The sequence below is a fragment of the Eutrigla gurnardus genome (assembly GCF_963514095.1).
Source record: "Eutrigla gurnardus genome assembly, chromosome: 23".
NCBI lineage: Eukaryota > Metazoa > Chordata > Actinopteri > Perciformes > Triglidae > Eutrigla > Eutrigla gurnardus.
Genome location: NC_139934.1, coordinates 2,272,468 through 2,296,528, shown reverse-complemented (window position 1 = coordinate 2,296,528; position 24,061 = coordinate 2,272,468). Strand labels below are relative to the sequence as shown.

General features: G+C 38.3%; 3 protein-coding genes across 4 annotated transcripts in view; 2 read left to right on the top strand and 1 right to left on the bottom strand.

Annotated features, from left to right (window-relative positions):
* The window catches only part of ovol1a (ovo-like zinc finger 1a), a 7,102-nt gene extending 4,323 nt beyond the window's left edge, over positions 1-2,779 (top strand). Inside the window, exons 2-5 of the mRNA XM_084002420.1 lie at positions 177-412; positions 521-700; positions 782-926; positions 1,463-2,779. Of these exons, the coding sequence (XP_083858546.1) occupies positions 177-412; positions 521-700; positions 782-926; positions 1,463-1,791 (890 nt within the window). The 3' untranslated portion in view covers positions 1,792-2,779. The remainder of the gene's footprint in view (positions 1-176; positions 413-520; positions 701-781; positions 927-1,462) is intronic.
* A 2,053-nt stretch (positions 2,780-4,832) lies between these two features.
* mus81 (MUS81 structure-specific endonuclease subunit) lies at positions 4,833-9,883 on the top strand. The gene is made up of 14 exons (XM_084002398.1): positions 4,833-5,347; positions 5,956-6,085; positions 6,252-6,334; positions 6,527-6,670; positions 6,784-6,864; positions 6,935-7,023; positions 7,555-7,872; positions 8,135-8,375; positions 8,458-8,577; positions 8,684-8,779; positions 8,994-9,128; positions 9,240-9,343; positions 9,421-9,504; positions 9,694-9,883. Exons 1-14 carry the CDS (start codon positions 5,207-5,209, stop codon positions 9,758-9,760), a joined length of 1,833 nt encoding a protein of 610 aa, XP_083858524.1. The 5' UTR covers positions 4,833-5,206; the 3' UTR covers positions 9,761-9,883.
* A 240-nt stretch (positions 9,884-10,123) lies between these two features.
* camta2 (calmodulin binding transcription activator 2) overlaps positions 10,124-24,061 on the bottom strand; it is a 35,358-nt gene continuing 21,420 nt past the window's right edge. For both annotated transcript variants that reach the window (XM_084002343.1, XM_084002344.1), the window contains one exon: positions 10,124-11,857. In XM_084002343.1, the coding sequence (XP_083858469.1) occupies positions 11,803-11,857 (55 nt within the window). In that variant the 3' untranslated portion in view covers positions 10,124-11,802. The remainder of the gene's footprint in view (positions 11,858-24,061) is intronic.

Below are 24,061 nucleotides of genomic sequence, written 5' to 3'. Positions count from 1 at the left end.
TTTTGAAACGGATTTAAAAATATTAAAATCTGAGGGGAAAAATGATCAATGAAACAAATAAATCTAGTAAAATGTTTAACTAACTTCAGAATGAATGACGCGATATTGTGAAATACTAATTATTAACACATTTCAGAGCTGATGGAGGAGCTAACAGAACCCTTCTCTCCCTCCAGTCTCCATCTTCCCTCCGTCCGTCCTGATGATGGAGGCGGAGCCCAGCCCGGCCGAGACGCCGCCGCTCTGCCTCACCAAGCAGTCGCCCGCCGACCTGCAGACGCACGCCGAGCTGCCGTCCAGCACCACGCTGGGACGACCTCGCAGCCCGCCGCCAACGCCAACGCTGGGGGGGCGGGGCGACGTCAGGAGGAGGGCAGCGGGCGGATCCACGTACGTCCGCTCCAAAATCAAGGTGACCAGGGACTCAGATATTAGAAACACATATATATATATATAAATAATAAATAAATATATCTATATATATAAAATAAAAAACTTCAAAACTCTCTCTCCATCGCAGGTAACCACGGGCGAGTTACCCCTCCCGCTCTCTCTCCCTCCCGTTTCCTGCCCGCTGCCGTCCCTCACTCCAAACACCACCGACGTGCTGGTTGCCCTGACGACAGCCCCCGGCCCCATGGAAGCGGTTTCCATGGTGACCAGATCGACGACGGGGCCGACGGGAGCGTACGTGTGCCAGGTGAGATCCTCAGAATATGACGTTTTGAATAATTTCCACGAACGTCAGTCAGGACTCGAACGTGAACGTCCGCTTGTGCAGGTGTGCCAGAAGACCTTCCAGTACCAGCGGATGCTGAACCGACACATGAAGTGCCACAACGAGACCAAGAGGCATCTCTGCAGCTTCTGTGGGAAAGGCTTCAACGACACCTTCGACCTCAAGAGACACGTCCGCACCCACACAGGTAACAACCTGTTCACCTGTTTACCCCTTCACCCGTTTACCTGTTTACCCCTTCACCTGTTTACCTGTTTACCCCTTCACCTGTTCACCCCTTCACCTGTTTACCCGTTTTACCTGTTCACCTGTTTACCCGTTTTACCTGTTCACCCGTTTACCCATTCACCCCTTCACCCCTTCACCCCTTCACCTGTTTACCCGGTTTACCTGTTCACCTGTTTACCCGTTCACCCCTTCACCTCTTCACCCCTTCACCCGTTTGCCTGTTTACCCGTTCACCCCTTCACCTGTTTACCCGTTCACCCGTTTTACCTGTTTACCTGTTCACCTGTTCACCCCAATTAATGTATTATATTTTATATGATATTATAATTATATATGTATATATTAGTTTCTTGCATATTAATTTAATTGAATCAAAAGATATAAACGTATTGAACCCAAGTGAAAAACAAACAAACAGGAAACAAAGAAAGAATAAATGAACAGTGGTGATGAGACCCTGAAACACGTGACCTCATGACCTCTCTTCCCCGTCAGGCGTGCGTCCCTACAAGTGCACGCTGTGTGACAAGGCGTTCACGCAGCGCTGCTCGCTGGAGTCGCACATGAAGAAGATCCACAGCGTGACGCAGAAGTACGCCTACAAGGAGCGCCGCAACAAGCTGTACGTGTGCGAGGAGTGCGGCCTGACGTCGGCCACGCAGGACGAGCTGCTCATCCACCTGCACTCGCTGCACCCCGACAGTGCCCTGCTCAAGGGCAAAGGCGGCCGGAGACGGGAGGGGGAGGGGGGCGGTGGCTCCTCGTCCCCGGGGTCGCCTCACGGGGCCGACAGTGACGACACCACGGGGTCAGCGGGGCAGTAGAAGGGGCGGAGCCTCGGAGATGACTCAACTCAGGACATTTGGACAGAAATAGGAGGGGGGGGGGCGTGTCCACCAGACTGTCTTCTGAAAAACGGCCAGCTGGGGGCGCTGTGGAGGCTCGGCATTGATCGCACCTGGTTGCTAGGATACAGAATATCTGCTGACGTTAAAAAAACAAACAAAAAGGCGCTTTGAGGTAGAGAGGAGGGAGCTGCTGGTGTGTGTGGCTAACGAGTTAACTAACGAATGTTAGAATGTATGAATCTTTTTAGCTAACGAGTGTACAATCTCTTTAGCTAACAAGTGTACGATCTTTTTAGCTTACGAGTGTACGATCTCTTTAGCTAACAAGTGTACGATCTTTTTAGCTAACGAGTGTAAGATCTTTTTAGCTAACGAGTGTACGATCTTTTTAGCTAACGAGTTTACGATCTTTTTGGAGATTTGGGATGGAGATTGACTTTAAGCTCCGGACACCATGATGACGTAGAGAATAATGAAACACATTTGATTGGTTGATGTGGGAGTTCTGCTCCTCCTCCTCCACTCTGATTGGCTGGCTGGGTAGAAAACGTGACAGTGACCAGCGTAGCATTATCAGCGCGAAATATAAATTGCAGCGCTACCATTGCAAATAACTTTCTTTAAAAAAAACGCCGACCTCAGCTAAACGCTCTGGTGGACGCGGCCGCGGGGAACGTAGATGTACATATATGTGTGAATGTACGTGTGTGTGGATTCGGGTATCTCAATATGTCACAACGTTAAATGAAATAATGCACCAAACGAGGCAATTTTTTTACGTGGGGTTGTCATGTGGATGATGTCCAACAATACCGACAATTTTTTTGTTTTGTTTTCTTCATCTGTGTTGCATGTGAATATTTTCCTGTGGGCTTATTTCTCTGTACAGCAAGAAAATAGTTTTTCTATGAAAAAAAAGTACTTTGTTCATTAAAGGGAGTAATATATTACAACAAAATGACAATGTTGTTGTTTGTATTTATTATATTAGCTAAGTTCTAGGTGCATTCTGGTTCAGCTGCGAAGTTTAGCTAGTATCTGGTTGATATGTGGTGTGCACTCAGGAACGACCCTTTTAAATTAACGTAGATTTTTTTTGGGGGGCGTGGCTATGTAATAATTTGGGAGGCCGCTAACACGGCGGCGTCCGGTTCTGGAAGTTGTCCGTGTTGTTTCCACTCTTAACCCTTTTCACTTTTACAGGTTAATTGTAACATTTCAGTCGCCTAAAAAAGAAAAGTTCTTATTCAGCGTTCGGTTGTACTTAGCTCCACCCTCTTGTGTCACTTCCGGTTCCAAAAAGAAACCAAGATGGGAGACAGCCCAGATTTGCCGAATCTGATGTTTTTAAAACAACCGAAACTTAAATGCAAGACACGGTGACTCTGCCCTACTTCTTATATGCAAGTATGCAGCATAACAGGAGAAGTTTCAGTTGGTTGCAATCTGTTAACTCACCACTAGATGTTGCCATATCTTTAAAAAGTGCGTCGTTCCCGGAGACCACCCTTTCTTAGACCTTCACGGCTCGGTCAGACCAGTTGGTTTGGGCATTCTCCTAAAAACAACAACAATCAGAAACAACTTATTTTAAACGTAATAACAACAACGTAACAAATAACAATAAGGTCAATTGAAAGGGAAACTTCCGTCAGGTTTCTAAAAACATTCCCGGCCCCTTCAGAACAAGCACACTATAGATCAAATAAACACACAAACAGTAAAACACCTATTTTCACGCATCAGACTGGACTTTCTATATTAGTTCAAAATGCATAATGTTATAATAATTATATAATAAGTTTGTCAAATAACGGCTCAGATGGAAAACGGCATTCCTGACTGTTGATCATGTGATCACACGAGTTCAGCAGACTAAACTGAAAAATTTAAAATGAACTCTCTGAAATACTAAAATGTATTTGATGCATGGAACGTGTTTTTTACAGCCTCGGCCACCTTTTTTCAAACCATAAGAAACTGTTGATTCTGTTCTAACAGCGTTGTGTAACGGAGGGAGAGCGGTTGTGGTTGAGAGGGCGAGGTCGGATTCCTGGTCTCTGTCGGGTCTTGTTTGGAGGAATCCTGCAAAAAAAAAAACGCCCTTCGGCCCGAGGACACGCATGGGGCGGATTCAGGTGAAAACCACATAACGGTCTCGGGGAAGTTAACCGTTGTCTCTGAGTGGATTAATGAGGATTATTGTCACGAGGTTTAGGGTTCTAGGAGGAGAACCTGTTTAGACCGACGTGTTTGGCTTGCAGGCCTCATCATCATTATGTTTATCCAGCCCTGTATTTGTGTTTTTATGACCAATACTGCCACTAGATGTCTCAATTTACGCATTAAAATGATTTGTTTGCAAAACATTGGAGGATTTAAATCTATCTTTGCAGCTACATTATTGGAGAAAGAAATCTGCAAGAAATCACAAAAAAAGTCTGCCTTAGTTCAGGGAAGGTGTCCTATTCTATCCATAAATCAGCAATTGGTTCGGAGCCATTATTATTATTATTTTTTTTTTTATTTTTTTTTTAAATAAAAAATTAATTAAGATAGTATAAAAAACTGAATTAATTACAGGAAATTAATCAAAATATAATAAAATACAGGAAATAAATCAAAATATAATAAAATACAGGAAATAAATTAAAATATAATAAATTACTGTAAATAGATTACAGGAAATAAAAACTATAATAAAATACAGGAAATAAATTAAAATATAATATACAGGAAATAAATTAAAATATAATAAATTACTGGAAATAGATTACAGGAAATAAAAACTCTAATAAAATACAGGAAATAAATTAAAATATAATATACAGGAAATAAATTAAAATATAATAAATTACTGGAAATAGATTACAGGAAATAAAAACTATAATAAAATACAGGAACGTGATTCAAATTGAATAAAATACAGGAAAAAAATCAAAATAGAATAAATTACAGGACATACATTAAAACTGAATGTCTACCTTTGACGCCTAGGCTTTAGTACGTTTTCAGTAGTGTGCGTCGCGGCCTCTTTGCCTTCTTCCGGTGACGTCGCCGATGTCAACAAGGAAGTGACGTACTGTAGTCTTTGAATCCGAGGCGCCAGCAACCAAACCGCTGTAAAACTCACGAGTTAATAGTGAGCCGCGTTTACACACGCGCACACACGCGCGCATTCAACCCACCTCTGCGAAACCTCCACGCACGCGCCGCTCACTACTTTTAAATGCGGCGGGAACGAGCGTCTAAGCTAGCGTTAGCTTGTGTTAGCTAAAAGTCGCTAACGCGGTTTTCGTCACCGACGCCGCCCTCGCGCGCTAGCCGGAAGAGCTAGCCCACTTCCGGTCCGTCCGACACTTCGCTCCGTAGCCGCCGGGTCCGGAGAGGGATGCCCGCCTCGGAGCCGGTCCGCCTGGGTCGGAAACGCGTCCTGCCGGCCTGCCCGAACCCGCTGTTCCTCCGCTGGCTCACCGAGCTCCGGGACGAGGCGCGGGAGAAGGGCCAGAAGACCCAGTACACATACCAGAAGGTACAAGTACTGTGTGGTAGTATCACAGCAGCGTACAAGTACTCTGTTACAATACTTAAATATAAAAAGTACACATACCAGAAGGTACAAGTACTGTGTGGTAGTATCACAGCAGCGTACAAGTACTCTGTTACAATACTTAAATATAAAAAGTACACATACCAGAAGGTACAAGTACTGTGTTACAAGCGAAGAGTGTAAATATACTATAGTGAAATAGTGAAAAATACTACTGAATAAAATATGAAATATTCTTGCTTGCATTAATATAGAAGATTATTGTTTTAAACGTTATTTTTTATTTAAAAAAAAAACAATCTATGAAAATAATTAAAATAGTATAAAAGACAGAAAAATTAAATATAATACAGGAAATACATTAATAAAGAGTCAACTACAGGAAATTCATGTTTAAATGCAAACAATTAATAAAAACTAATTTCCCAAACAAAGAACCCCTAAATGATCACATGACTGAATGTAGTTGAAGTTGTGTTTATGGACGTCTGACATCTCGATGACGGTCATGATATTGAACTGTTCACCAGCATGCTGTCTCTGATCTGAAGGTTCTTTATTGATCTGTATTTGATTGATCCGTCCTCCAGGCCCTCAGCTCTCTGAACAAGTACCCGTTACCGCTCCAAAACGCCAAAGAGGCAAAGATCCTGCAGAACTTCGGAGACGGCATCTGTAAAATACTGGACGAGAAGCTGCAGCGACACCTCCGAGACAACGGTGACTTACCATGATCAATAATCAATAAAACAATGTGAGGCGGAGGAAGTACAGATACCTGAAAATACTACTTATAACTACTATACTACTTACAGTAACATAACAGTATATGTGTAAAACTAGTCATGTGACAGAAGGTTGAACTCATCACCTTTTTCCTCTGCAGGTCCAGCTCCCATCCACTCTCTCCCTGCAGGTGCGCCCCCTGCTGGCCGGCAGGACAACAACAACCTGGCGCCCGTCAGAAAGGTACAAATAGGAAATCTCACAGTTATATGATATAACTGTGAGATTTTTGATATTATCACAAAAAAATACACAAATCACAACATTTACAAACAGATACATATATTTAAAAAGAATTAAGTGATTTAATTTAGTGACAAGAAGGGAAGCGTTTGTTGTGGATGAAGTTCATATTTGTTTCCCTGTGTGTCGTAGAAGAATGCAGCGGGGGGTGATGGGAGAGGAGGAGGAGGAGGAGGAGGAGGAGGAGGAGGAGGGGGGCGGAAGAAGAGGGAGTACGTTCCCCAGAAGAGGTCAGGAGGTTACGCTGTGCTCCTCACCCTCTACAGACACTCGCAGGTAAACCTTCGTCCATCTCTCTCTGCACCGAGGCCTCCACGCCTGATGATGTCATCTCTCCACACCTGATGATGTCATCTCTCCACACCTGATGATGTCATCTCTCCATCCAGACCCTCGACAGCAAAGGTTTCATGTTCAAGACGGAGCTGCAGACGGAGGCTCAGCGTCTCTGTGACAAGTCCTTCACGGCGGTGAGTAGAACGCCGTCGAGGGCGGAGTCAACCGTCTGCTCGCGTTGACAGCGTTTCTTTGTGTCTGCAGCCGGACGTCGGCAGTAAGTACACGGCCTGGTCCTCGGTGAGCACGCTGGTCCACAAGAACCTGCTGGTGAAGACCCACAACCCTGCCAGGTACACACACACACACACACACACACACACAGAGGAAAACACACCGTCAGTGTTCAGCCTCGTCCATGAAAACGTTGAAGACCTCTGATTTAAACATTGCAGCTTTTAATGTTGCTTATTATATTTTCTATTTAATATTCTATTTAAATTTGTTTCTGTACTTTAATTCATTTTGATTCATTTTCTATATTTAATTTTAATTTATTTCCTGTATTTTATTCCATTTTAATTTATTTCCTGTATTTTATTCTATTTTACATTATTTTATGTCTGTTATTCTGTTATTTATTTTCTGTATTTTATTCCATTTTAATTTATTTCCTTATTTTATGACATTTTTAGTAATTTTTCTGTCTGTTATACTTTTTCTGTTATTTTCCTAGAATTTTTTTTTCGTTTAAATAACAAATAAATAAAATCTCCCTCCTCTCGTGGCTCCAAACACAAATGTATTTTTTAAATGTTATGTTATTATATATTATGATCAGGGATTTCCAGAATGAAATCTCTCTTCAACTATTGGATGCTCAGGTATTCTCTGACGGAAGGGGGCGTGGCTTTGGCGGAGCGTCTGGAGGCAGCAGAGCGAGGGACGGACGGCGGAGACAGAGAGGATGCTGGGAGTGGAGGAGAGGCGGAGGAGGAGGGAGGCCTGCTTGTGGACCTCACGGCTAGTGATGAAGAAGAGGATGAAGATAGAAGACCCGTTGCCCAGCAGAGGAGGGGGGTCGACGGAACGGCGGGTTCTTCCCACGAGTCGCAGGCAGCGAGCGGGAAGCCGGCCGCAGGAAGTCTCCCTCCCGGCAGCTATGACATCATCCTGTGTGTGGACTTCATCGAGACGACGGGGTGAGAGTCAGTCAATCTCAGGGTCGGTGCTGGAAATCCTTGAAAACCCTTGAATGTTAGTGTGGTGTTTTCAAGGTTTGAAAAGTGCTTGAAATGTATGTTCTATGTGATGACATGATGTAACAGAGAATATATGGAGTTTACCACAGCTGGAAGGTGCTGGAAAAGCACCTTGAAGTGCTTGAAGAGTGCTTGAATGTGACGTTGGAGAAGGTGGAGGGACCCTGTTGGATGTGTAGTCACATGACTGGTCTCGGTGCAGCGGCAGCGGCCATCGGAAGCAGGAGCTGGTCCAGGAGCTGCAGAGGAACGGCGTGGCGTTCGACGTCAGGAAGCTGAACGTGGGAGACTTCCTGTGGGTCGCCCGGGAGAAGGTCGCTCCCGTCCCCGGACAGCTGCGAGCGCCTGAAGGCCGGGAGCTGGTCCTGGATTACGTCATCGAGAGGAAGAGGATGGACGACCTGTGCGGCAGCATCATCGACGGACGCTTCAGGGAGCAGAAGGTCGGTCAGCGCCGCAGAGTGTTATGTTCATCATTTACTTCATCAGATGGTTAGAGACCCGTCTCTCTGTCGCCCCCCTCAGTTCCGGCTGAAGAGGTGTGGCCTCCGTCGGCCCTGCTACCTGGTGGAGGAGTGTGGTACTGCAGCCTCCCACCTGAGTTTACCTGAGTCTACGCTGCAGCAGGCCATCGTCAACACGCAGGTGAGAGCAGACACCTGCATGTACTGTGTTAATGTAGTTACTGTCATTTTAAAGTGTGTGTGTGTGTGTGTGTGTGTGTGTGTGTGTGCGTGTGTGCGTGTGTCAGGTGGTCGACGGCTTCTTTGTGAAGAGAGTCCAGGATGTGAGGGAGTCTGCGGCCTACCTCACCGTCATGACACGATACCTCATTAAACTGTACCAGGTGACACACACAGACACACACACACACACACACACACACACACTCACACACACTCAGCAGCACCCATCAACCAGACTCCATTCATAAAACCAGCGTTTTAACAGGAGTTATCTTGTGGTCTTGCAGACAGACCTAACAAAGCATGACTCAGCACTTTTTACTGATCACCATCATGATGGAGTTATTTCAGCATCCTTCATGACCCTTCTTCCAGAACCGGACTCTGGTGTGTCGCTCCAGAGAGCTGGAGGGAGACGGAGGAGGTGACGAGGAGCAGGGAGGAGGTGGGACTCCTTCCTGCTCCCTCATGTCTTTTGCAGAGTTCAACCACGGTGCAATCAAAAACAAGGTGTGTGACTTAATATAATATATACGGGATTTAAATCAAGCTTTTCTTCTATAAATGCAGTGTGTGTGTGTCCGTGTGTGCGTCTGTGTGTCCGTGTGTGTGTGTGTCCAGTGTCAGACAGTGAGTGAGGTGTTTGCCAGACAGCTGATGCAGGTCAGCGGTTTGTCCGGAGACAAAGCTGCTGCTGTCCTGGAGCTTCACAACACCCCACACAGGTAACACACACACCTGCACTGCGTCACACACACCTTTGTCTGCCGGTGATGTCACAGCCGGTGCTCCTCCCCCCCAGCCTCCTGGCGGCGTACGACCGGTGTGCCAGCGAAGCCCAGAAGGAGAAGCTGCTCTCGTCCGTCCGCTACGGGAAGCTGCAGAGGTTGGTAGTTCCAACGCCACGAGTCTGAAAGGTTTAAGGTTTCACAGACGGGTTCATGACCTAGTCCTGTACCTAGTCCTCTACGTGGTCCTCCTGGACAGCGAGTAGGGAGGACAGAGTGATTTGGGACCCGGCCTAGGATGATTAATCCCAGTTGGTTAATGCTTCATTTCTGCCTTTGTGTTTCAGAAACCTGGGTCCGGCTCTGAGCAGAACCCTGTACCAGCTGTACTGTACTCCAGGAGGACTGTCCTAGACCACCGTTACGGAGCAGAACCAGACTTCAGATAAACCAGATAAAGATGCTGCTATATTTCCATCATTGGAACAGAATTATGTTTGTGTGTCCTTATTCAATAAAGTTTATTATTTGCATTAATATACTTTTTAAGACGTTTTTTATTACATAGTCATAATGTCGTCGTCAAAAGTGGTGAAAACAGTATCGTATGTCGAGGAAGTCGGATTATAAAAGATAAAAAATAAACTTACACAGGATGACAAAACGAGACTCCACAACCTGGAGAAAGACGGTCAAAGTAAAAACAAACCCACTAAAGTGAGATTTAAGGTGGGATGCGAGGACGTGTTGCCAGGGGACACTAATAAATGACGGACCAACAGGAAACAGCTGATTTATTGATCGGACCGTAGAATAACGTTACTGACTTCATCTTCAAGGTTTGAAATGTAGAACCATTAAATACAAACTCATGCAAAGATTCACTGCAAGAGAAGGAGGAGGAGAAAGGGGGGGAGGAGGAGGAGAAAAAGAAGGAGGAGAAAGGGGGGGAGGAGGAGGAGGAGAAAAAGAGGGAGGGGGAGGAGGAAGAGGAAAAAAGGTGGAGTAAAAGAAGGAAGAAGAGAAAAAGGAGGAGGAGAGTATTTCAGGTCAAACTGAAAAAACTTGTCAAACAACTGGTTATAAGAAAAAAGCTCATGCTCGGTCCTAGGCGTGGTGGTTGCCATGACGACGCAGCATCTAGGTGTGGTGGTTGCCAAGACGCATCATCATTCAGTCTCTGCCTCAGAAAAAAAAAAGACACTTTTAAAAAAACCTAAAAAGGATGAGCGTGGAGCCGTGACAGAGAAGCACAGCAGCAGAGTTGCAGTGATTCCTGGGGGGCAACCTGTTGCCGTCTGTAGCTGCTGCTGCATCGTCCGTCACCGTTGCCCCCCGAAACGCTGCCGTGACATATTTGAAATACGGTTGAGAAAGGGAACCCCCCAGGTTTGACCTCTGACCTCATCACAGAAGAAGAAAAAACATTTACTGTAGTTAATGATTTTAAATTAAATAAATCAGGAAGTCGTTGAGGGTTTTGAGTCTTCGTGTCCGTCTGTACACAGAGGTCAGAGGTCAGCGGGTTCCTTAAGACTTACAGTCTGTGCAGCACACACACACACACACACACTCATTCGCTCACATTTCAACAGTTCATGCTGTAATAAATAACAACATCCATAGCATCTATAAAGTATATATATATATTTATATATATATATGCATGTGTTTAAATATGTGATTGTTTCATATATTCATAAGTAGCTTCGTTATCATCGTATACATGTTGAAGTTCAGTGTGGCGACTCCAAATAAACCCCCCCGACCTTCACAGCAGTGGATTATGGGACGGAGGGGGAAAAGACCCGGGCTAGCGTTGCCCTGAGTCGTGCCTCTCAGGAGCGCCGGGTGGAGGCCTCTCTCAATCCGCCTCCCCCTGTGATTAGTCACATCCCATCTGTGATTAGTCACAGCCCACCTGTGATTAGTCACATCCCATCTGTGATTAGTCACATCTGCTCCGCCCCGACTGGCTTTAGGCAAGTATCCCAGCATGCATTTGGTGGCCGTCGGCCTCAGTCAGGACTCCCAACCGCTCTGTCATCTGCAGTTGTAAAGTTTGGGTATACCTTGTAATAAAACGTTATAAATATACAGGTGAAAGTGGATTACTGTGTCGCAGATGAACTCGCAGAGTGACCTTCTGCTGCTGCCTGCGAGGCTGCACTCAGGGCACAATGAGCAACAAGGAGCCTGTCAGGCTGAGGGGAGGGACGAGCGTGGCGTAAACGAAGCCGCAGACAGACGGCTGCATTCAGACTAGTAGAAGAAGAAGAGTTGGCGTGGGGGTAAGGCATCTCTCCGTCAGCCGCTTCTTTGTTTGCTTTCTGTCCCGTTTGGACTTCAGAGTGAAAACCTGCCGGAGGACGAGGAGGACGAGGAGGAGGAGGAGGAGGAGGAGGAGGACACGCCTCCGTCTTCTGAGTCCGCCGGAGGGAAATGAGAACATGGTTCTAAGTGGTGAGTCCTCTTCTCTCCAGCTCCCGGGTCTGCTTCAGCTCCTTGATCCTACGGAGAACAGTCACATTCTATATGATGAATAAGGTCACATTCTATATGATGAACCAGTCATATTCTATATGATGAACCAGTCACATTCTAGATGATGAATAAAGTCACATTCTATATGATGAACCAGTCACTTTCTATATGATGAACCAGTCACTTTCTATATGATGAACCAGTCACTTTCTATATGATGAATAAAGTCACATTCTATATGATGAACCAGTCATATTCTATATGATGAATAAGGTCATATTCTATATGATGAATAAAGTCACATTCTATATGATGAACCAGTCACATTCTAGATGATGAATAAAGTCACATTCTATATGATGAACCAGTCACTTTCTATATGATGAACCAGTCACTTTCTATATGATGAACCAGTCACATTCTATATGATGAACCAGTCACATTCTATATGATGAATAAGGTCACATTCTATATGATGAATAAGGTCATATTCTATATGATGAACCAGTCACATTCTAGATGATGAATAAAGTCACATTCTATATGATGAACCAGTCACTTTCTATATGATGAACCAGTCACTTTCTATATGATGAATAAAGTCACATTCTATATGATGAACCAGTCACATTCTAGATGATGAATAAAGTCACATTCTATATGATGAACCAGTCACATTCTAGATGATGAATAAAGTCACATTCTATATGATGAACCAGTCATATTCTATATAATGAACCAGTCATATTCTATATGATGAATAAGGTCATATTCTATATGATGAATAAAGTCACATTCTATATGATGAACCAGTCACATTCTAGATGATGAATAAAGTCACATTCTATATGATGAACCAGTCACTTTCTATATGATGAACCAGTCACTTTCTATATGATGAACCAGTCACTTTCTATATGATGAACCAGTCACTTTCTATATGATGAACCAGTCACATTCTATATGATGAACCAGTCACATTCTATATGATGAATAAGGTCACATTCTATATGATGAATAAAGTCACATTCTAGATGATGAATAAGGTCACATTCTATATGATGAATAAAGTCACATTCTAGATGATGAATAAGGTCACATTCTATATGATGAATAAAGTCACATTCTATATGATGAACCAGTCACATTCTAGATGATGAATAAAGTCACATTCTATATGATGAACCAGTCACTTTCTATATGATGAACCAGTCACTTTCTATATGATGAACCAGTCACTTTCTATATGATGAACCAGTCACATTCTATATGATGAACCAGTCACTTTCTATATGATGAACCAGTCACATTCTATATGATGAACCAGTCACATTCTATATGATGAATAAGGTCACATTCTATATGATGAATAAGGTCATATTCTATATGATGAACCAGGTCATATTCTATATGATGAATAAGGTCATATTCTATATGATGAATAAGGTCATATTCTATATGATGAACCAGGTCATATTCTATATGATGAACCAGTCATATTCTATATGATGAATAAAGTCACATTCTATATGATGAATAAAGTCACATTCTATATGATGAACCAGTCACTTTCTATATGATGAACCAGTCACTTTCTATATGATGAACCAGTCACATTCTATATGATGAACCAGTCACATTCTATATGATGAATAAGGTCATATTCTATATGATGAATAAGGTCATATTCTATATGATGAACCAGTCATATTCTATATGATGAACCAGTCACATTCTATATGATGAACCAGTCACATTCTATATGATGAATAAGGTCATATTCTATATGATGAATAAGGTCATATTCTATATGATGAACCAGTCATATTCTATATGATGAACCAGTCATATTCTATATGATGAACCAGTCACTTTCTATATGATGAATAAGGTCATATTCTATATGATGAATAAGGTCATATTCTATATGATGAACCAGTCATATTCTATATAATGAACCAGTCATATTCTATATGATGAATAAGGTCATATTCTATATGATGAATAAGGTCACATTCTATATGATGAACCAGTCACATTCTATATGATGAACCAGTCACATTCTATATGATGAATAAGGTCATATTCTATATGATGAACCAGTCATATTCTATATAATGAACCAGTCATATTCTATATGATGAATAAGGTCATATTCTATATGATGAATAAGGTCACATTCTATATGATGAACCAGTCATATTCTATATGATGAACCAGTCACATTCTATATGATGAATAAGGTCATATTCTATATGATGAACCAGTCATATTCTATATGATGAACCAGTCACATTCTATATGATGAATAAGGTCATATTCTATATGATGAACCAGTCATATTCTATATAATGAACCAGTCATATTCTATATGATGAATAAGGTCATATTCTATATGATGAATAAGGTCACATTCTATATGATGAACCAGTCACATTCTATATGATGAACCAGTCACATTCTATATGATGAACCAGTCACATTCTATATGAATAAGGTCACATTCTATATGATGAACCAGTCACATTCTAGATGATGAATAAAGTCACATTCTATATGATGAACCAGTCATATTCTATATGATGAACCAGTCACATTCTATATGATGAACCAGTCACATTCTATATGATGAACCAGTCACATTCTATATGATGAACCAGTCACATTCTATATGATGAACCAGTCACATTCTAGATGATGAATAAAGTCACATTCTATATGATGAACCAGTCACATTCTATATGATGAACCAGTCACTTTCTATATGATGAACCAGTCACATTCTATATGATGAACCAGTCACATTCTATATGATGAACCAGTCACATTCTATATGATGAATAAGGTCATATTCTATATGATGAATAAGGTCATATTCTATATGATGAACCAGTCATATTCTATATGATGAACCAGTCACATTCTATATGATGAATAAGGTCATATTCTATATGATGAACCAGTCACATTCTAGATGATGAATAAAGTCACATTCTATATGATGAACCAGTCACATTCTATATGATGAACCAGTCACTTTCTATATGATGAACCAGTCACATTCTATATGATGAACCAGTCACATTCTATATGATGAACCAGTCACATTCTATATGATGAATAAGGTCATATTCTATATGATGAATAAGGTCATATTCTATATGATGAACCAGTCACATTCTATATGATGAACCAGTCACATTCTATATGATGAACCAGTCACATTCTATATGATGAATAAGGTCATATTCTATATGATGAATAAGGTCATATTCTATATGATGAACCAGTCATATTCTATATGATGAACCAGTCACATTCTATATGATGAATAAGGTCATATTCTATATGATGAATAAGGTCATATTCTATATGATGAATAAAGTCACATTCTATATGATGAATAAGGTCATATTCTATATGATGAATAAGGTCACATTCTATATGATGAACCAGTCACATTCTATATGATGAACCAGTCACTTTCTATATGATGAACCAGTCACATTCTATATGATGAACCAGTCACATTCTATATGATGAACCAGTCATATTCTATATGATGAACCAGTCACATTCTATATGATGAACCAGTCACATTCTATATGATGAACCAGTCACATTCTATATGATGAATAAAGTCACATTCTATATGATGAATAAGGTCATATTCTATATGATGAACCAGTCATATTCTATATAATGAACCAGTCATATTCTATATGATGAATAAGGTCATATTCTATATGATGAATAAGGTCACATTCTATATGATGAACCAGTCACATTCTATATGATGAACCAGTCACATTCTATATGATGAATAAGGTCATATTCTATATGATGAACCAGTCATATTCTATATAATGAACCAGTCATATTCTATATGATGAATAAGGTCATATTCTATATGATGAATAAGGTCACATTCTATATGATGAACCAGTCATATTCTATATGATGAACCAGTCACATTCTATATGATGAATAAGGTCATATTCTATATGATGAACCAGTCATATTCTATATGATGAACCAGTCACATTCTATATGATGAATAAGGTCATATTCTATATGATGAACCAGTCATATTCTATATAATGAACCAGTCATATTCTATATGATGAATAAGGTCATATTCTATATGATGAATAAGGTCACATTCTATATGATGAACCAGTCACATTCTATATGATGAACCAGTCACATTCTATATGATGAACCAGTCACATTCTATATGAATAAGGTCACATTCTATATGATGAACCAGTCACATTCTAGATGATGAATAAAGTCACATTCTATATGATGAACCAGTCACATTCTATATGATGAACCAGTCACATTCTATATGATGAACCAGTCATATTCTATATGATGAACCAGTCACATTCTATATGATGAACCAGTCACATTCTATATGATGAACCAGTCACATTCTATATGATGAACCAGTCACATTCTATATGATGAACCAGTCACATTCTAGATGATGAATAAAGTCACATTCTATATGATGAACCAGTCACATTCTATATGATGAACCAGTCACTTTCTATATGATGAACCAGTCACATTCTATATGATGAACCAGTCACATTCTATATGATGAACCAGTCACATTCTATATGATGAATAAGGTCATATTCTATATGATGAATAAGGTCATATTCTATATGATGAACCAGTCATATTCTATATGATGAACCAGTCACATTCTATATGATGAATAAGGTCATATTCTATATGATGAACCAGTCACATTCTAGATGATGAATAAAGTCACATTCTATATGATGAACCAGTCACATTCTATATGATGAACCAGTCACTTTCTATATGATGAACCAGTCACATTCTATATGATGAACCAGTCACATTCTATATGATGAACCAGTCACATTCTATATGATGAATAAGGTCATATTCTATATGATGAATAAGGTCATATTCTATATGATGAACCAGTCACATTCTATATGATGAACCAGTCACATTCTATATGATGAACCAGTCACATTCTATATGATGAATAAGGTCATATTCTATATGATGAATAAGGTCATATTCTATATGATGAACCAGTCATATTCTATATGATGAACCAGTCACATTCTATATGATGAATAAGGTCATATTCTATATGATGAATAAGGTCATATTCTATATGATGAATAAAGTCACATTCTATATGATGAATAAGGTCATATTCTATATGATGAATAAGGTCACATTCTATATGATGAACCAGTCACATTCTATATGATGAACCAGTCACTTTCTATATGATGAACCAGTCACATTCTATATGATGAACCAGTCACATTCTATATGATGAACCAGTCATATTCTATATGATGAACCAGTCACATTCTATATGATGAACCAGTCACATTCTATATGATGAACCAGTCACATTCTATATGATGAATAAAGTCACATTCTATATGATGAACCAGTCACATTCTATATGATGAACCAGTCACATTCTATATGATGAACCAGTCACATTCTATATGATGAACCAGTCATATTCTATATGATGAACCAGTCATATTCTATATGATGAACCAGTCATATTCTATATGATGAACCAGTCACATTCTATATGATGAACCAGTCATATTCTATATGATGAACCAGTCACATTCTATATGATGAACCAGTCATTCTATATGATGAATAAAGTCACATTCTATATGATGAACCAGTCACATTCTATATGATGAACCAGTCACATTCTATATGATGAATAAAGTCACATTCTATATGATGAACCAGTCACATTCTATATGATGAACCAGTCACATTCTATATGATGAACCAGTCATATTCTATATGATGAACCAGTCACATTCTATATGATGAATAAAGTCACATTCTATATGATGAACCAGTCACATTCTATATGATGAACCAGTCATATTCTATATGATGAACCAGTCACATTCTATATGATGAACCAGTCACATTCTATATAATGAACCAGTCATATTCTATATGATGAATAAAGTCACATTCTATATGATGAACCAGTCACATTCTATATGATGAATAAAGTCATATTCTATATGATGAATAAGGTCATATTCTATATGATGAACCAGTCACATTCTATATGATGAACCAGTCACATTCTATATGATGAACCACTCACATTCTATATGATGAACCACTCACATTCTATATGATGAACCAGTCACTTTCTATATGATGAACCAGTCACATTCTATATGATGAACCAGTCATATTCTATATGATGAACCAGTCACATTCTATATGATGAACCAGTCACTTTCTATATGATGAACCAGTCACTTTCTATATGATGAACCAGTCACATTCTATATGATGAACCAGTCACATTCTATATGATGAACCAGTCACTTTCTATATGATGAATAAGGTCATATTCTATATGATGAACCAGTCATATTCTATATGATGAACCAGTCATATTCTATATGATGAACCAGTCACATTCTATATGATGAACCAGTCACATTCTATATGATGAATAAAGTCACATTCTATATGATGAATAAGGTCATATTCTATATGATGAACCAGTCATATTCTATATGATGAACCAGTCACATTCTATATGATGAACCAGTCACATTCTATATGATGAATAAGGTCATATTCTATATGATGAATAAGGTCATATTCTATATGATGAACCAGTCATATTCTATATGATGAACCAGTCACATTCTATATGATGAATAAGGTCATATTCTATATGATGAATAAGGTCACATTCTATATGATGAACCAGTCACATTCTATATGATGAATAAAGTCACATTCTATATGATGAACCAGTCACTTTCTATATGATGAACCAGTCACATTCTATATGATGAACCAGTCATATTCTATATGATGAACCAGTCACATTCTATATGATGAACCAGTCATATTCTATATGATGAACCAGTCACATTCTATATGATGAAACAGTCACATTCTATATGATGAACCAGTCATTCTATATGATGAATAAAGTCACATTCTATATGATGAACCAGTCACATTCTATATGATGAACCAGTCACATTCTATATGATGAATAAAGTCACATTCTATATGATGAACCAGTCACATTCTATATGATGAACCAGTCATATTCTATATGATGAACCAGTCACATTCTATATGATGAATAAAGTCACATTCTATATGATGAACCAGTCACATTCTATATGATGAACCAGTCATATTCTATATGATGAACCAGTCACATTCTATATGATGAACCAGTCACATTCTATATGATGAACCAGTCATATTCTATATGATGAATAAAGTCACATTCTATATGATGAACCAGTCACATTCTATATGATGAATAAAGTCATATTCTATATGATGAATAAGGTCATATTCTATATGATGAACCAGTCACATTCTATATGATGAACCACTCACATTCTATATGATGAACCACTCACATTCTATATGATGAACCACTCACATTCTATATGATGAACCAGTCACTTTCTATATGATGAACCAGTCACATTCTATATGATGAACCAGTCATATTCTATATGATGAACCAGTCACATTCTATATGATGAACCAGTCACTTTCTATATGATGAACCAATCACTTTCTATATGATGAACAGTCACATTCTATATGATGAACCAGTCACATTCTATATGATGAACCAGTCACTTTCTATATGATGAATAAGGTCATATTCTATATGATGAACCAGTCATATTCTATATGATGAATAAGGTCATATTCTATATGATGAACCAGTCATATTCTATATGATGAACCAGTCATATTCTATATGATGAACCAGTCACATTCTATATGATGAACCAGTCATATTCTATATGATGAACCAGTCATATTCTATATGATGAATAAGGTCATATTCTATATGATGAACCAGGTCACATTCTATATGATGAATAAGGTCATATTCTATATGATGAACCAGTCACATTCTATATGATGAATAAAGTCACATTCTATATGATGAACCAGTCACATTCTATATGATGAACCACTCACATTCTATATGATGAACCACTCACATTCTATATGATGAACCAGTCACTTTCTATATGATGAACCAGTCACATTCTATATGATGAACCAGTCATATTCTATATGATGAACCAGTCACATTCTATATGATGAACCAGTCACTTTCTATATGATGAACCAGTCACTTTCTATATGATGAACCAGTCACATTCTATATGATGAACCAGTCACATTCTATATGATGAACCAGTCACTTTCTATATGATGAATAAGGTCATATTCTATATGATGAACCAGTCATATTCTATATGATGAACCAGTCATATTCTATATGATGAACCAGTCACATTCTATATGATGAACCAGTCACATTCTATATGATGAATAAAGTCACATTCTATATGATGAATAAGGTCATATTCTATATGATGAACCAGTCATATTCTATATGATGAACCAGTCACATTCTATATGATGAACCAGTCACATTCTATATGATGAATAAGGTCATATTCTATATGATGAATAAGGTCATATTCTATATGATGAACCAGTCATATTCTATATGATGAACCAGTCACATTCTATATGATGAATAAGGTCATATTCTATATGATGAATAAGGTCACATTCTATATGATGAACCAGTCACATTCTATATGATGAATAAAGTCACATTCTATATGATGAACCAGTCACTTTCTATATGATGAACCAGTCACATTCTATATGATGAACCAGTCATATTCTATATGATGAACCAGTCACATTCTATATGATGAACCAGTCATATTCTATATGATGAACCAGTCACATTCTATATGATGAAACAGTCACATTCTATATGATGAACCAGTCATTCTATATGATGAATAAAGTCACATTCTATATGATGAACCAGTCACATTCTATATGATGAACCAGTCACATTCTATATGATGAATAAAGTCACATTCTATATGATGAACCAGTCACATTCTATATGATGAACCAGTCATATTCTATATGATGAACCAGTCACATTCTATATGATGAATAAAGTCACATTCTATATGATGAACCAGTCACATTCTATATGATGAACCAGTCATATTCTATATGATGAACCAGTCACATTCTATATGATGAACCAGTCACATTCTATATGATGAACCAGTCATATTCTATATGATGAATAAAGTCACATTCTATATGATGAACCAGTCACATTCTATATGATGAATAAAGTCATATTCTATATGATGAATAAGGTCATATTCTATATGATGAACCAGTCACATTCTATATGATGAACCACTCACATTCTATATGATGAACCACTCACATTCTATATGATGAACCACTCACATTCTATATGATGAACCAGTCACTTTCTATATGATGAACCAGTCACATTCTATATGATGAACCAGTCATATTCTATATGATGAACCAGTCACATTCTATATGATGAACCAGTCACTTTCTATATGATGAACCAGTCACTTTCTATATGATGAACAGTCACATTCTATATGATGAACCAGTCACATTCTATATGATGAACCAGTCACTTTCTATATGATGAATAAGGTCATATTCTATATGATGAACCAGTCATATTCTATATGATGAATAAGGTCATATTCTATATGATGAACCAGTCATATTCTATATGATGAACCAGTCATATTCTATATGATGAACCAGTCACATTCTATATGATGAACCAGTCATATTCTATATGATGAACCAGTCATATTCTATATGATGAATAAGGTCATATTCTATATGATGAACCAGGTCACATTCTATATGATGAATAAGGTCATATTCTATATGATGAACCAGTCACATTCTATATGATGAACCAGTCATATTCTATATGATGAACCAGTCATATTCTATATGATGAACCAGGTCACATTCTATATGATGAATAAAGTCACATTCTATATGATGAACCAGTCACATTCTATATGATGAACCAGTCATATTCTATATGATGAATAAGGTCATATTCTATATGATGAACCAGTCATATTCTATATGATGAACCAGTCACATTCTATATGATGAACCAGTCATATTCTTGATGAACCAGTCACATTCTATATGATGAACCAGTCACATTCTATATGATGAATAAGGTCATATTCTATATGATGAACCAGTCATATTCTATATAATGAACCAGTCATATTCTATATGATGAATAAGGTCATATTCTATATGATGAATAAGGTCACATTCTATATGATGAACCAGTCATATTCTATATGATGAACCAGTCACATTCTATATGATGAATAAGGTCATATTCTATATGATGAACCAGTCATATTCTATATGATGAACCAGTCACATTCTATATGATGAATAAGGTCATATTCTATATGATGAACCAGTCATATTCTATATAATGAACCAGTCATATTCTATATGATGAATAAGGTCATATTCTATATGATGAATAAGGTCACATTCTATATGATGAACCAGTCACATTCTATATGATGAACCAGTCACATTCTATATGATGAACCAGTCACATTCTATATGAATAAGGTCACATTCTATATGATGAACCAGTCACATTCTAGATGATGAATAAAGTCACATTCTATATGATGAACCAGTCACATTCTATATGATGAACCAGTCACATTCTATATGATGAACCAGTCATATTCTATATGATGAACCAGTCACATTCTATATGATGAACCAGTCACATTCTATATGATGAACCAGTCACATTCTATATGATGAACCAGTCACATTCTATATGATGAACCAGTCACATTCTAGATGATGAATAAAGTCACATTCTATATGATGAACCAGTCACATTCTATATGATGAACCAGTCACTTTCTATATGATGAACCAGTCACATTCTATATGATGAACCAGTCACATTCTATATGATGAACCAGTCACATTCTATATGATGAATAAGGTCATATTCTATATGATGAATAAGGTCATATTCTATATGATGAACCAGTCATATTCTATATGATGAACCAGTCACATTCTATATGATGAATAAGGTCATATTCTATATGATGAACCAGTCATATTCTATATAATGAACCAGTCATATTCTATATGATGAATAAGGTCATATTCTATATGATGAATAAGGTCACATTCTATATGATGAACCAGTCACATTCTATATGATGAACCAGTCACTTTCTATATGATGAACCAGTCACATTCTATATGATGAACCAGTCACATTCTATATGATGAACCAGTCATATTCTATATGATGAACCAGTCACATTCTATATGATGAACCAGTCACATTCTATATGATGAACCAGTCACATTCTATATGATGAATAAAGTCACATTCTATATGATGAACCAGTCACATTCTATATGATGAACCAGTCACATTCTATATGATGAACCAGTCATATTCTATATGATGAACCAGTCACATTCTATATGATGAACCAGTCACATTCTATATAATGAACCAGTCATATTCTATATGATGAATAAAGTCACATTCTATATGATGAACCAGTCACATTCTATATGATGAATAAAGTCATATTCTATATGATGAATAAGGTCATATTCTATATGATGAACCAGTCACATTCTATATGATGAACCAGTCACATTCTATATGATGAACCACTCACATTCTATATGATGAATAAGGTCATATTCTATATGATGAACCAGGTCATATTCTATATGATGAACCAGTCACATTCTATATGATGAATAAGGTCATATTCTATATGATGAACCAGTCATATTCTATATGATGAACCACTCACATTCTATATGATGAATAAGGTCATATTCTATATGATGAACCAGGTCATATTCTATATGATGAACCAGTCACATTCTATATGATGAACCAGTCACATTCTAGATGATGAATAAAGTCACATTCTATATGATGAACCAGTCACATTCTATATGATGAACCAGTCACTTTCTATATGATGAACCAGTCACATTCTATATGATGAACCAGTCACATTCTATATGATGAACCAGTCACATTCTATATGATGAATAAGGTCATATTCTATATGATGAATAAGGTCATATTCTATATGATGAACCAGTCATATTCTATATGATGAACCAGTCACATTCTATATGATGAATAAGGTCATATTCTATATGATGAACCAGTCATATTCTATATAATGAACCAGTCATATTCTATATGATGAATAAGGTCATATTCTATATGAT